Raw genomic sequence first — 12,212 nt, forward strand, 5'->3', positions numbered from 1 at the left:
CATGCTGTGATACCAACTGCTAATAACCAAAGAACAGGCTCCCTTTTTTCTTCATAGGGCAAAACGCTCAAAGCAAGATTTTTTAAAACCTAGAAGACATTAGGCTTTTCTTTTCAGGGCTTCTCTTTGCCCCACCGTGCAATCTAGTGCAAGATTCCATTTCAAATCAGGAATGCTCTCTACCACAGTCACAGGGATTTTTGCTTTCCAATTTGTGTGCTAAGAAAGTTCAGACACAATGAAATCTCTTAGCTGAACTGACTTTTCAAGGTGCCAAATCAGTCTTTTCCTAAAAAGTAGTCTCTTAGAAGAGAATTGTTGTTCCCTCTGACCCCACCGTGCATATTCCTTCAGATCTCTCCTCTTCACAAAGTGACCCAATCTCAGGGCGAAGGCAAAGATGGAAACACTGATCAATATGCTCAAGGAACTTTTACTGGCTTGAAGGGACCTTGGAATTCAGTCAAACCCCCTTTTACTGAGGATTACAGAAGGGAAGTAGCTTGCCCCAGATGACAGCTGATAAATGGCAGAGCCCAAAATCAAAAGCTAGATCTTTTGGCTTCCAACTTTCAAAAAAGTCCTAGATTTATCCTTTTTCAGAACTTTGTAACCTTGGACAAGCCATTTCAAATTTATGAAATGGAAATGCTTTGGATGATCTACTTCCTTGGGTTATTGTGCTGTTAGAGCTTTGGAAACCCTTAAAATCCTCTAAAAATAGGAGTTTAGCTTAAAATGAAAAACCTTGGCCCCTGACCCAGGAAGCATCTCAAATTTTTCAGAGCTACAGGGGAAGGTTTATAAATTAAGCCATACTAGTCACTAATACCTCAAACTTTCTTTTCATTCAACTTTTGCCTACTATTGGGATATATAATACTTCCTGCCTCCAGGGACTTTATCCTTGTAGCCAAGCACAGAGGAGAAAATATGTAGAATGAACACTGAATTTGGAAGTATAAGGTCTGAGTCCAAATCCCAGCTGTTACATACTATGTGACCTTGAACAAATTACTTTCCCTTTTCTGGAGTTGTTTCTTGCCTCTAAATGATTACTGTTAAGGTCCTTTACAATTCCAAATCCAATGTATGGTAATATAAATTTAGTGGACAGATAAAAGAAGGTGACCAGGTCTGTGTACAAGCTATTGGACTCCTAGAGACTAAGAAGAGTTTTAAATGTAGGCTTTTATTGTTGAGTCGTTTCAGTTGTGTCTGACTCTGTGACCCCATTTGGTGTTTCCTTGGCAAAGACAGTGGAGTGGTTTGCCACTTCCTTCTCCAGCTCATTTCACAGCTGAAGCTGAGGAAAACAAGATTAAGTGACTTGTCCAGGGTCAGATAGCTAGTATCTACGGGCAGATTTGAACTCAGGTCCTCCTGACCCTAGGACTCTACTTCACCACAGCTACCCCTTCCAATGTTAGTAGGGCTCATCATATTTTTTCACTTACATGGTTATGTCTGGTAGAATACAATATATTCAAGGTCTGAACAGGACCAAAGTAGGAGAAAATGTTTGAGCTTAGAAGCATCTAGACTTATCCAAGATCACATAGACTGTTTCCCAGCAGAGTACACCTGGTATGAAACAGCAGTGAGAAACATTCAAAATCCAGCCTGTCTTCATTCATTCTTACATTTGTTGACCTTACCACTGAAAAAATATTACCCAAAATAACTCATCAAGCACCAACACAAATATGAGAAGAATGTGAAGACTAGGAATATCTTGAAATTGAAGGGGATGGTCAAAGCCTAGTATTTCAGATTTAATCATTACCTAGCATCTTATTAGCCATATTTCTGAGAGCTGTGTAAAAGCTTTCAGTACCCATAAAAAGGTTTCAGTACCTATAAAAGTTTCTTTAAAAACAGAGAAAGCCAACATAGATTTTTAACTGATACATGTAGATGTTTATATTTCTTTAAATCTTGCATCCTTCGTATAAACTATGCAAATATTCTTCCTAGTTACTACTTATGTTTATAGATATGACTATTGAATGTGATCTGCCATTTGGGAAATGACTTGATATTGCATAACAAACCCCAGTTCATCACAATCCCCTTCAAGGCAAGGGAGCCACAAATGAAAAGGGCAGGGATGGTGATGATGTGAGTCCCTTACAAGGTAGCTATCTCTAGAGACATTAATAGCAGGTGACTTATCACATTTCTAGTCGACTTCAAGATCTGGCCAAAGTTGATAATCTTGATTTAGAGGCAAAATCTCCTAACAAATAATGGGAGGGCATGGCCCATGCAGAACTGAGCCTAGGCAGCTAATGACAGTGGATAGAGCAAAGGACCTGGAGTCAGAAGATCTAAACTGAAATCCCACCCCACACACTTATAATGCCGCGTGATTTTGAGCAAATCATTTAACCTCTCTCTCAATTTCCTCATCTGTAAAATAGGGATAATAGGACTTACCTCCAGGGTACATAAAGTTTACAAAGCACTAAAGAAATTATTATTGCCCTACTTTCAGGAAACATGTGACTCAACACTGATTAGGATCTTGGGATGATTCAGCAAACCCTGGTCCCTTAGTTCTCAGGGCAGTCACTTCTCATCACATGCAAGGCTACTGCCCTCTTCTTTCCTTGAGGGGAGAGATACTGTCCTTTCAGACAATGACCATCCCTCTACTCTTGAGGCACAGTACACCAAGAATTTCTTCCCTATCCCGCAGGCATTTATCTCCAGTGTCCATTCCAACTACTTAGCCAGAATAATACACTAGAAATATTGATATAATTTACCTGGCTCAGGTTCAGGTCAATTGCCAGACAAGATACCAGACCATATCCTAGTCATTCCTTGTATAACTTATTTACTTCCTCACCTCTCCTGGCAAGCTATGCTTAAGAGCAGTCATATATGCTATCTAATGCTTTACACTTAATAGGTTTTAAAATAAACTTATAACTATCACAAAGACCCTAACTTCTCATTCCCACAAATTTAAAACGACTACCCAAATTCTTAGACTATACATTATAAATGTCCTCCCCCTTCACACCTTGTCACTTCAAAAGCAAATTTTTAATTCCAGCTAGAAAATATCCAACTCTAGCAATATCAATTTAAAGTCCATCACTTCACAGTTTATGTATTTCAATATTTTAGCTTTTCAATAGTCAATTAGCTAAATATATAAATTAAAGTTCATGAAGGAGAATAAAGCCTAAATTTTGTTAAAAGTATGGTATCAGGCTCCATTTGCATTTCTAATAGATCTCTGGAGATATGTCTCCTCACTTGCATAACTGGAGGTTATCTGGGTCCCATTTAGCTCCAAGATTTTAGGATCCTGAAGTCTTAGTCGTCAACACCTTTTTAATTTGATACTCAGTCTTCAGCACTCTATGTTACTGGTAACTAACTAGGCAATGCTAATACCACAATAATGAGAAGGCAACTAGACGCATCAGTTTCCAGGAGAGAATTCCCTAACCTTTGAGTTCCCTGCACCAACGAAATTACAAATCTCATTCTCTCCTATAGAAGTGGCATCCTCTGGTAACATCCTCTTCAAATGCCTAACTGGGTAACAAGATGATCCTGGGTTCTTGAAGTATGTAGCGTCAGAATAAATTGTGGTGTATGCTACAGAGTGAGGAAGGCATAAAGGCAATCATCTACTTTTCAATAACCTGGCTAAGTTCTGAAAGGCTCTTCAGCCCATTGGCCACCTAAGCAATGATTTTTGCAGACACAGTGACTCCCACAGAAGGGTTACAATCTTGCATCATGGAGAACAGCCACAAGTAAAATTACAGATCCTTTATGTAATAGTAAGATGAAACAATGACAATCTAGTAACTCAAGATTTTCACCTTTCAATAGTACAAATGTGTTTTTTAATTTTTATGTAAAGTGCCAGCTTTATGTACAAACTATTTAAAAAAGAATAAAGTAAACTTTTAAAATCTGCTTTGCAGCAAGCAGTGAGGCTGCCATTTTTTCAACTATGTATGGATCTGCCTAGAAACCAAGGATTTAATTTGTTGCATTACACTAGCTTAAGGGGTCTCCCCATTCTAAAGCCAAAATGGCTAAGACATTCAAGCTACAGAAAGCCATCTAAGATCAGTCTTCTTGCTAAAGCATTAACACTTTCATTTTCAGATCTTTCACAAAAATCCGAGTAGCTTATGTCAAGTATCACCACATCCTAAGCAACACCACTTGCAAACATTAAACAAGATTTTTCTGAGGTAGCTACACAAAACTCTCAAATGCCAATAATGGCCGTTACTTAGTACAGTCATTTCACTGTGTAGCATTAAAAGTAACTGATTTTCCCGGTGGAAAAAAAAAAAACCAGCTAAGTAATAGCATGTCTTCAGTTCATCTAGAAGTCTGCATCCAAGGTAAAAGAATTCTCAGTTGGACTTGACATCACTCCCATTCTCTGATATTCTCCTACTCTCTTCTCAAAGAAGTTGGTTTTCCCTTCCAATGAGATATTCTCCATAAAATCAAATGGATTTTCTGCTCTAAAAATCTGAAACACACAAAGTTCAAATCAATATGAATCCAGACCAATCTTCCTTGTATACTGTATTTAGCACTACAATAGAAAGTATTTAAAATGTTACCTTGTTAAAACCTAGTTCCAACATAAGTCTGTCTGCTACAAATTCAATGTACTGCTTCATTAAAGTGCAATTCATTCCAATCAACTTTACAGGCAAAGCTTCAGTCAAAAATTCCTGTAGAGAAAAAAGAAAAATAAAACTGTTAGAGTGTTTTAATAGAGCTGTAGCCTAAAAATGATTTACATTTTGAAACAAAAGTGAGAAAATGGTTGTATTACCTACCTGTTCTATTCTAACAGCATTGATGATAATTTCCTTTACTTTTTCTTCTGAAGGCTTGTGTACCAGGTGTTTGAACATTAAACAGGCAAAATCACAGTGCAAACCCTAAAAGAATATTTAAAAGAATACTGATAAAATAATCATTAAGCCAACAATTTTTTCTGCCAAATAGTTAAGATTTAGAGTATAAAAATTACTTTGCTATACTCTACTTAGGTATATTTGCACAGAAGCCTACTTTGATACCTCCCCAAGGCCTAGACTTGTCTCTGGGTATGTTCTCTGACAATGCCCATGTAGTCTCAGCTTTGGGAAAGTCTACGCTGGAAATATCTTGAGGACAGGTCTTGTGACAGACTGTCCACTTTCTGATAATCAGCCCAGCTAATTCTAGAGTAGCTCATCATTAATAATAAATTAACTCTTTGGCCAAACAAAGCAATACATGAAACAAATCAAAATAAAGTGATACAGGTCCCCCAAGGTTCCCTTCCACTTTAGCAGAAGCTATAGAATGGAATAATAGGGCAGAGACTGCTAAGAACCAGTTTTTAGGCTACATATTAACATTAACTGTTGGCAGGTACTCTTTGTGTGAGATTCTAGTTCACTAAACAAGTAGACACACCACTGGGAGAAATTAACTGTAATGTATAGTCTCACTTCAAATGAAATAAGATTGGAAAGTTGCAATTTAAGAAAAAGATTCCCTTCAGAGAGACAAATAAAGGAGCTGGCTTCATGGAACACTTGATCAATTCCAATACTCATAACCTTAAAAAGACCTCCATGGAAATGACTACTTATGTATCCATAGCTCATGATAACCTTACAAAGACCACCACGAAACAATAATGCTTATGTCCCAATAGCTAGTGTAGAGGACAAGGAGGTAGGGAAAGTCTACAAAGAACTCTATAGGTTCATGAAAATTAAGCTGGATTTGATAAAGCTGTTTCAAATTAAACCAACAAATACTCAGTGACTTCAGTGAAAATATTGACATACAAGGATGGTGAAAAATGGCTCAGGATCAAGATATCAAGGCTTGATATATCAGAAACATCAAACCTATATCTACTTTGAGAAAATCAGGAAGCACTCACTGGACATGCCCACATCTAAGTTCATTTTTTCACCAACAATGAAATTGTTCCTGACAGCAAACAACTAGCTACTATACTAATATGGGTGTCATTTCTAAATTGTCTTTATTCAATTAACTTTTTGGATTAAAAAATTAATCAAAAGTTAAACTGATATCAAATATAACAAATATGATAATATGACATAATCAAAATAGGTTTAACTTGACTAAACAGAGAAAAACAGGAAATGGATAAAGGGACAGATACATTACATCACCATTTGCTAACCAATGTAATGCATTTACAAAGCCGAAAGAAAACTCGAAATTGCCTCAGTCAACAAATACTTCATTTCCCTTTCAAGCAGAGGTTTAGCAGCTAAGGGCAACATGAGTTAAAAATACTAGTTTAAAACTTATTTTCAGTCTAACTACCCACAAAGGAAAAAACAAGTGCATAAAGAATGTCTGTCATCTAATGATAAAATTTGGATACAGTTAGGTCATGAGTACATACATCCTCAACAGTTGTTAAATAAACTAGATCTGGAACTAAATAAGAGGGAAAGCTGGATGCATTTGGGAAACTGTGATAACCTTTCAATGACCCAAACTTTTTCCTGAAACAAAATCTCAGTTTTTAAACCTCAAGTCTTCCTGTGATGCCATAAAACTGAATATCATTAAATACCACAATCAAAATAATCAAAATCACAGGTTTATAGGATCACATACTATAAACTCAGAGACCTTAGAGAACAGAAACCAATTCCGTCTTAGACATGCAAGCTCCTTAATAGCAGGGACTGGTTCTGACAGGTTGTTTTTTGGGAGGGAATGAGGGGCTGGCTTTCTTTGGCACTTTCAAGTGCACAGTGCCTAGCACACATTAGATACTTAATAAAGGTTTACTTGTTGTTAGGAAACTGAGGCACACAGGGGTGAAATAACTTGCTTGAGAACATAAATTTTAGACCTAGGTCCTCTGACAAATCCAGTTCTTTTCCACTGTTACCTATTGCCTCTAGTCAAAGGGAAAATGATTGCCACTTGCTTAAGGTAATTTTCAATGGCAGAGCCAGGATTTGGACCCAGGTGCCCTCTGATTTCAGTGTTCTTTCCACTAAAACATTAAACAGATGGCCATAAAATGAGGGGAGAAGAGTCTTATAGTTAAAACAAAACAGAGGAACAGTGTGTGTGTGTGTGTGTGTGTGTGTGTGTGTGTGTGTGTGTGTGTGTGTGTGTGTGTGTGTATGTGTGTGTGTGTATGTGTGTGTGTCCCTCCACCATTATAGATCCAAAACTTTTCCGGTTTTTGTGGCTTTTGAAAGTTGCCTAGAGGTACTGAGAAATTAAGTGACTTTCCCACGGTAACACAGTATCCATTTTATTACTAATCTTCCAAGGATAAGAAATATTTTGTGGGCTAGTAATATCAGATCTACAAATGTCTTTCTGTAGTAGGTGAACAACTGTATCATTGAAAAGCTCATTTTGATCTTCAAGGTCTAGAAAATTGGTCTAAAAGCTTCATAACTCAATGCTTCACTCATTTACTAAATATGAAGATTGTACTTTTAAGAGGAGTAAGATTTGTCACATTTCTTACATACTTATCAAAACGAAAGAGTCAAGCTAAATTTCTTTATCAGCTCCCAGAGCTCTATCCTTAACTGCCTAAATGAACTATTTAATTTTAAGAGTTGTATCAAAACCGCACACCTTGACCTCAGGCACTGGAAGTTCATAGAGAATCAGTTTCTTATGGACCTAGGTCAGAGATGTATCGCCATGGAAAAAGCCACCCAAAACATAATCATCTTATTTAATATCCCATCATTCAACTGAAGAAGCGTTCTACCATTGTCAAATCAATCTAAATGCATTCATTAGAGATACCAGAACCAATCAAACCTTCTTTAACAATTTCAACAACAGTGAAAAGAAAATCAAGAATTTACAGAATATTGGGAATCAAGTTCAAAGTTCTTTAGCCAGGAACTTGGATTAGCAGGGGAAAAAGAGTAAAAGTCACACTGTAACCGCCGTCAATTCAATTCAACATATATTTAGTAAGAGCCTAATACGCGTAAAGCATTCTACTGAGCATTTTAACTGTAATCTGAATTTAAGCGGCTGCACTGATTGGGCCAATGTCTTCTAACATTGAGAATGACCACTGTTTTATAATGTTAAAAAAAAAAACAAAACAACTAATTCAACCCTTTCTCTTTCCTCACCAACAATATACATTGTACCATTACTGTTGATACAGAACAATGCTTCTGTATAGAATTCTAAGATCCACTAGATTGAGTAATTATTCTAAAATGTCTCAACTCACTGTATGATATTACATTCAACCTTCAGTCAGGCACAGTAAAGGAGAAAAGATATTACTGAAGGGAGGCAGAGTGGTATGGTAGAAAGAGGACTGACTGGAAGAACAGACTTCAAATCTCATACCTAATGCTTCCTACTTATGTGATCTTGAGCAAGTCACAACCTCTCTTGGTCTCTAGGGGTTGGAGTGGATGGTTTGATGTCCCTTGAAGCTTTAAATCTATAATCCTATAGCTCCTCAAGAACTTAAGTCACATGGATAACTTTCATTTAGTTAACCCAATCAGTTACAGAGATATACAATGAATTGATCATAGTTTGCTTATACATTTACCTCATCTCTACTAATAAGTTCATTGGAAAAAGTTAACCCAGGCATTAAACCTCGTTTCTTGAGCCAGAATATGGATGCAAAAGAACCAGAAAAGAAGATTCCTTCAACAGCTGCAAAAGCTACAACACGTTCACCTGTTTAAAAAAAAAAAAGGTAAATCAAACTTTCTATCAACATCTAATGTTTCTAAATCTCAAATGGCACAAGGTAAAAAAAAAGTTGCTTTGTCCATTTTACGTAATGGGAACAAGACCTTAATCCTGAGGAAGATCTGTATCATTTAAACAGGAAGCGTTATCTAGTCCAGAGTACAATTTAACATAAACCAGTACCTCAAAATTAGGATCAATAAAAGCTTTTACAAAGCAAACCTAAAACTAGTGATAAGTAACAGAACCCTCCTTTCATTTCATACAGCTACAAACAGGTCACATTTTCATGCACCTAAGAATGATGGGAACTGTAGTTTCCAAAGGACAAGATACCTACTATAGGAATAGCTGTTTCATCTTTGGAGACAAACCACTAATATGACTTAGCATAGCAAAATGGATACTGTGCTTGGCAGTTAAGAAATTCTAGCTCAAATACCACTCAATATGACTTTTATTAAATCGTCCAGTTTTTCCATTTGTAAAAAGGAATTAGAATTATGAGAATTACATTATAATTAATTACCTATTTCACAGTGTTATTTTAAGAAAACATTTCTTATAAACTGTAAAATGCCAAATGTAATTATCTTAGTTAAGTTCCCTAAACATATTTACCATATGTTGCTTCTCTGTCCCCAATCCACCGCAAGGCCCAGTCAGCTTTCTTTTTAACACAAGGCAGCGTTTCAATGGCATTGAAGAGAAATTCTCTAGGAAATGTGCATAATATTAGGAATCAAAGTCATCTTTCTTCAAATGACAAGCTTCAGTGAAGAGGGACAACAAATGACACTGACCTCAGAGATGATAAGGTAAACCTTAATATGCTAAAACAGTAAGAGTAACAACTAGCACTTACATAGCACTTGAAAGTTTGAAAAGTGCTTTACAAACACTGTCTCATTGGGTCCTTATGACAATCCTATAAGATAACAGCTATAAAGTACTTAGCAGTGTCTGGCACATAGCAGGCCACCCCCCAACTCTCACTGCATAGATAAGGAAACTGAGGCAGACAAATGCTGACTTGCCCAGAGTCAGAGTTAGTGTCTGAAGCCAGATTTGAACTTGGTTCTTCCTGATTCCAGCTATTATTAAGAGGCAAGAGAAAAGTACAGTGGACGGTGAGCTACGTGCTTAAAAGCTGAGAATACCTGGGCTCCAGGCCTGCCTCTTACATATACCACCCTGTATGACTCTAGGTAAGTCACCTTACTCCTCAGGGCTCTAGGCAACTCTCTTAAGATTTTAAGTTGCAGAAAAGGTACCCACCTGAACTGACAGTTTATCTTTACCTGGGAGGTTCTCTATACAAATCAAATCACTATCAAGAGGCAGTGTGAGCCAATCTCAGAGTTTGGAAGAGCTCAAGTCCTACCACAAGTACAGTGGTGGCTATGTGAGTCTATTCTCAATGTCTTAACAGAGGTTATTTTATATCTTATTTGAAGTCAATTCACATTTTAAGAGCAAATAACTTAAACTCAAAAGCTTTCATAGGCCTTTGCTTCTCAGCTCTCTGGAAAGCAATTTAACCATAATTTTATCCTGTAAATACAGTAAATACAAAACACATATTTTAAATCATAACTTTAAAAAAGTCTACCTCATTGTGAAGATAAAGAGGAATAACAAAGTTATACTATTGTTTATTCTTGAGATCTTGTAGATCTCAGGTCCCTCAGAATTTTAATAGTGAACATTTTAATTTATTCTGGTATCTATAGAATATTTTTCATATACATCATAAGATCATATATTTATAGGTGGAAGGGACCTTGGAGGCAGTGTACAATCCAACCCCTTCATTTTACAGATGAGGTAACTGAGGCAAAGAGATATGCTCAGGATTACAAAGCAAGTGTCTGTAGCAGGCTTTGAACCTAAATCCAGTGCTCTATCCACTACTAGACTGTGGGAGACTGAAATAAGATAGAAAGAAAAAATAGTCACAGAGAGAGAACCAATATCTAGTCCTAGTTAGCCTTTTCTATAGCTCATCTTCTCCAACTAAGCTGTCTTAAATATCCCTATTTTTATAAACAGATAATACCATTCTCTCAGGCTTCCAAATAACACTTTAGTCCTAAACTATATCTGTCTTTTTCTTCCTTTGTAATGTCCTTCACAATTGTCCCTTTCCATTCCCCACTCGGCTGCCTTAGAGTACAGACCCTCACACAATATGATAACAAGAACACTGGACACTATCAACCAAAAACAGCTTTCCCCTTTACTGGCTGTGTGACCTTAGGCAGACAACTTCTTTCCACTTCAGTTTCCTGAGCTGTAAATCAGGACATTTACCCAGCCAATTTCATAATTCTTTTGAGGATCCAAAATAAGATGATATATATGAAAGTTCTTTGAACTGTTACCTTACTAGCTCTCTTATCCCTTAATTTTTCCTTAGTCTGAATTCAGGCTACCACCTCTTGTTCTACAGCCTTTTAGGAATATACAGGTTTAAACTTATTGCCATTAAAGGTGTTCAATTGCTTGACTCTTTCTTTATATATTCTACTCTCCACCCAAAGTATACTTTGTTTTCTCAGTTCCATGCTGTTATTTTTCCTGCACATCCACATACTGTACCTTTAAAATCCAACTTAATGGCTACCTTCCCTGTTTGCTCATCAGAAGTAGTCTTGATCATTTTAGCCCCTAGAAGCACTTTATTGTATAATTTTTAAGTCAGTATATGGTATATATATATATCTGCTCTTCCCTACTGATTAATATAAACCCCTTGAGGAGAGAAAACACATGCTACTCAATTTTATTTCCTATAGTACCTAGTCTTTAATATAATATCCATAATTTATTTGTTGAAGAAGTAAATGAACTAGGAATCAAGAGACTTTGTCTCAGCTTCATCTCACCTACTAGCTAGGTGTTACCTTAGGGAAATTACTCCACTCTCAGTTTTATCTGTGAAATGAGGTTGGACTACTATTGTTCATAGACTAGATTTTAAGATCCCTTTAATCTAGAAAGGAAAATTATTCAATCTATTTTTAAAGATATCTAATAAAAGAAATACATGGAAGGAAAAGAAACTTATTTGGCCTTTTGCTCTCTCTCTCATAATCTGGAACCAATTATGAACTCTTGCATATATTATTGATTCCTAGGCATCTGCTCATTCTAGTTTAAAATATTAAAATCCTTATCTCCAACCAGATATTTAAATACAGTTAATGATGAATTATTATAAAGTCCTAAAAATCAAATACATATATAATAGAGCTAGCAAATACCAACCTTTCTTTGGGGTCCTTAATATAAGTGTCAATAAGGAGACTATACATTTCAGAATGTATGTTTTCCATAGCAATTTGGAAGCCATAGAAACAGCGAGCTTCAGTCACCTGTACTTCTTGGCTGAACCGCTCCACCTAGTGGACAAACATCAAGATTAAATATCAAGTAGGCTGCAACCTACCCAGCTAGCC

General features: G+C 36.5%; 1 protein-coding gene across 2 annotated transcripts in view; it reads right to left on the reverse strand.

The window, feature by feature from the left end:
- Positions 1-3,849: 3,849 nt before the first annotated feature.
- The window catches only part of RRM2 (ribonucleotide reductase regulatory subunit M2), a 10,599-nt gene continuing 2,236 nt past the window's right edge, over positions 3,850-12,212 (reverse strand). For both annotated transcript variants that reach the window (XM_072634234.1, XM_072634235.1), the window contains 6 exons: positions 12,022-12,155; positions 9,373-9,467; positions 8,603-8,736; positions 4,836-4,940; positions 4,614-4,727; positions 3,850-4,519 (listed from right to left, as the gene is read on the reverse strand). In XM_072634234.1, the coding sequence (XP_072490335.1) occupies positions 4,367-4,519; positions 4,614-4,727; positions 4,836-4,940; positions 8,603-8,736; positions 9,373-9,467; positions 12,022-12,155 (735 nt within the window). In that variant the 3' untranslated portion in view covers positions 3,850-4,366. The remainder of the gene's footprint in view (positions 4,520-4,613; positions 4,728-4,835; positions 4,941-8,602; positions 8,737-9,372; positions 9,468-12,021; positions 12,156-12,212) is intronic.

This window comes from Notamacropus eugenii, chromosome 1, assembly GCF_028372415.1.
Source record: "Notamacropus eugenii isolate mMacEug1 chromosome 1, mMacEug1.pri_v2, whole genome shotgun sequence".
Taxonomy (NCBI): Eukaryota; Metazoa; Chordata; class Mammalia; order Diprotodontia; family Macropodidae; genus Notamacropus; species Notamacropus eugenii.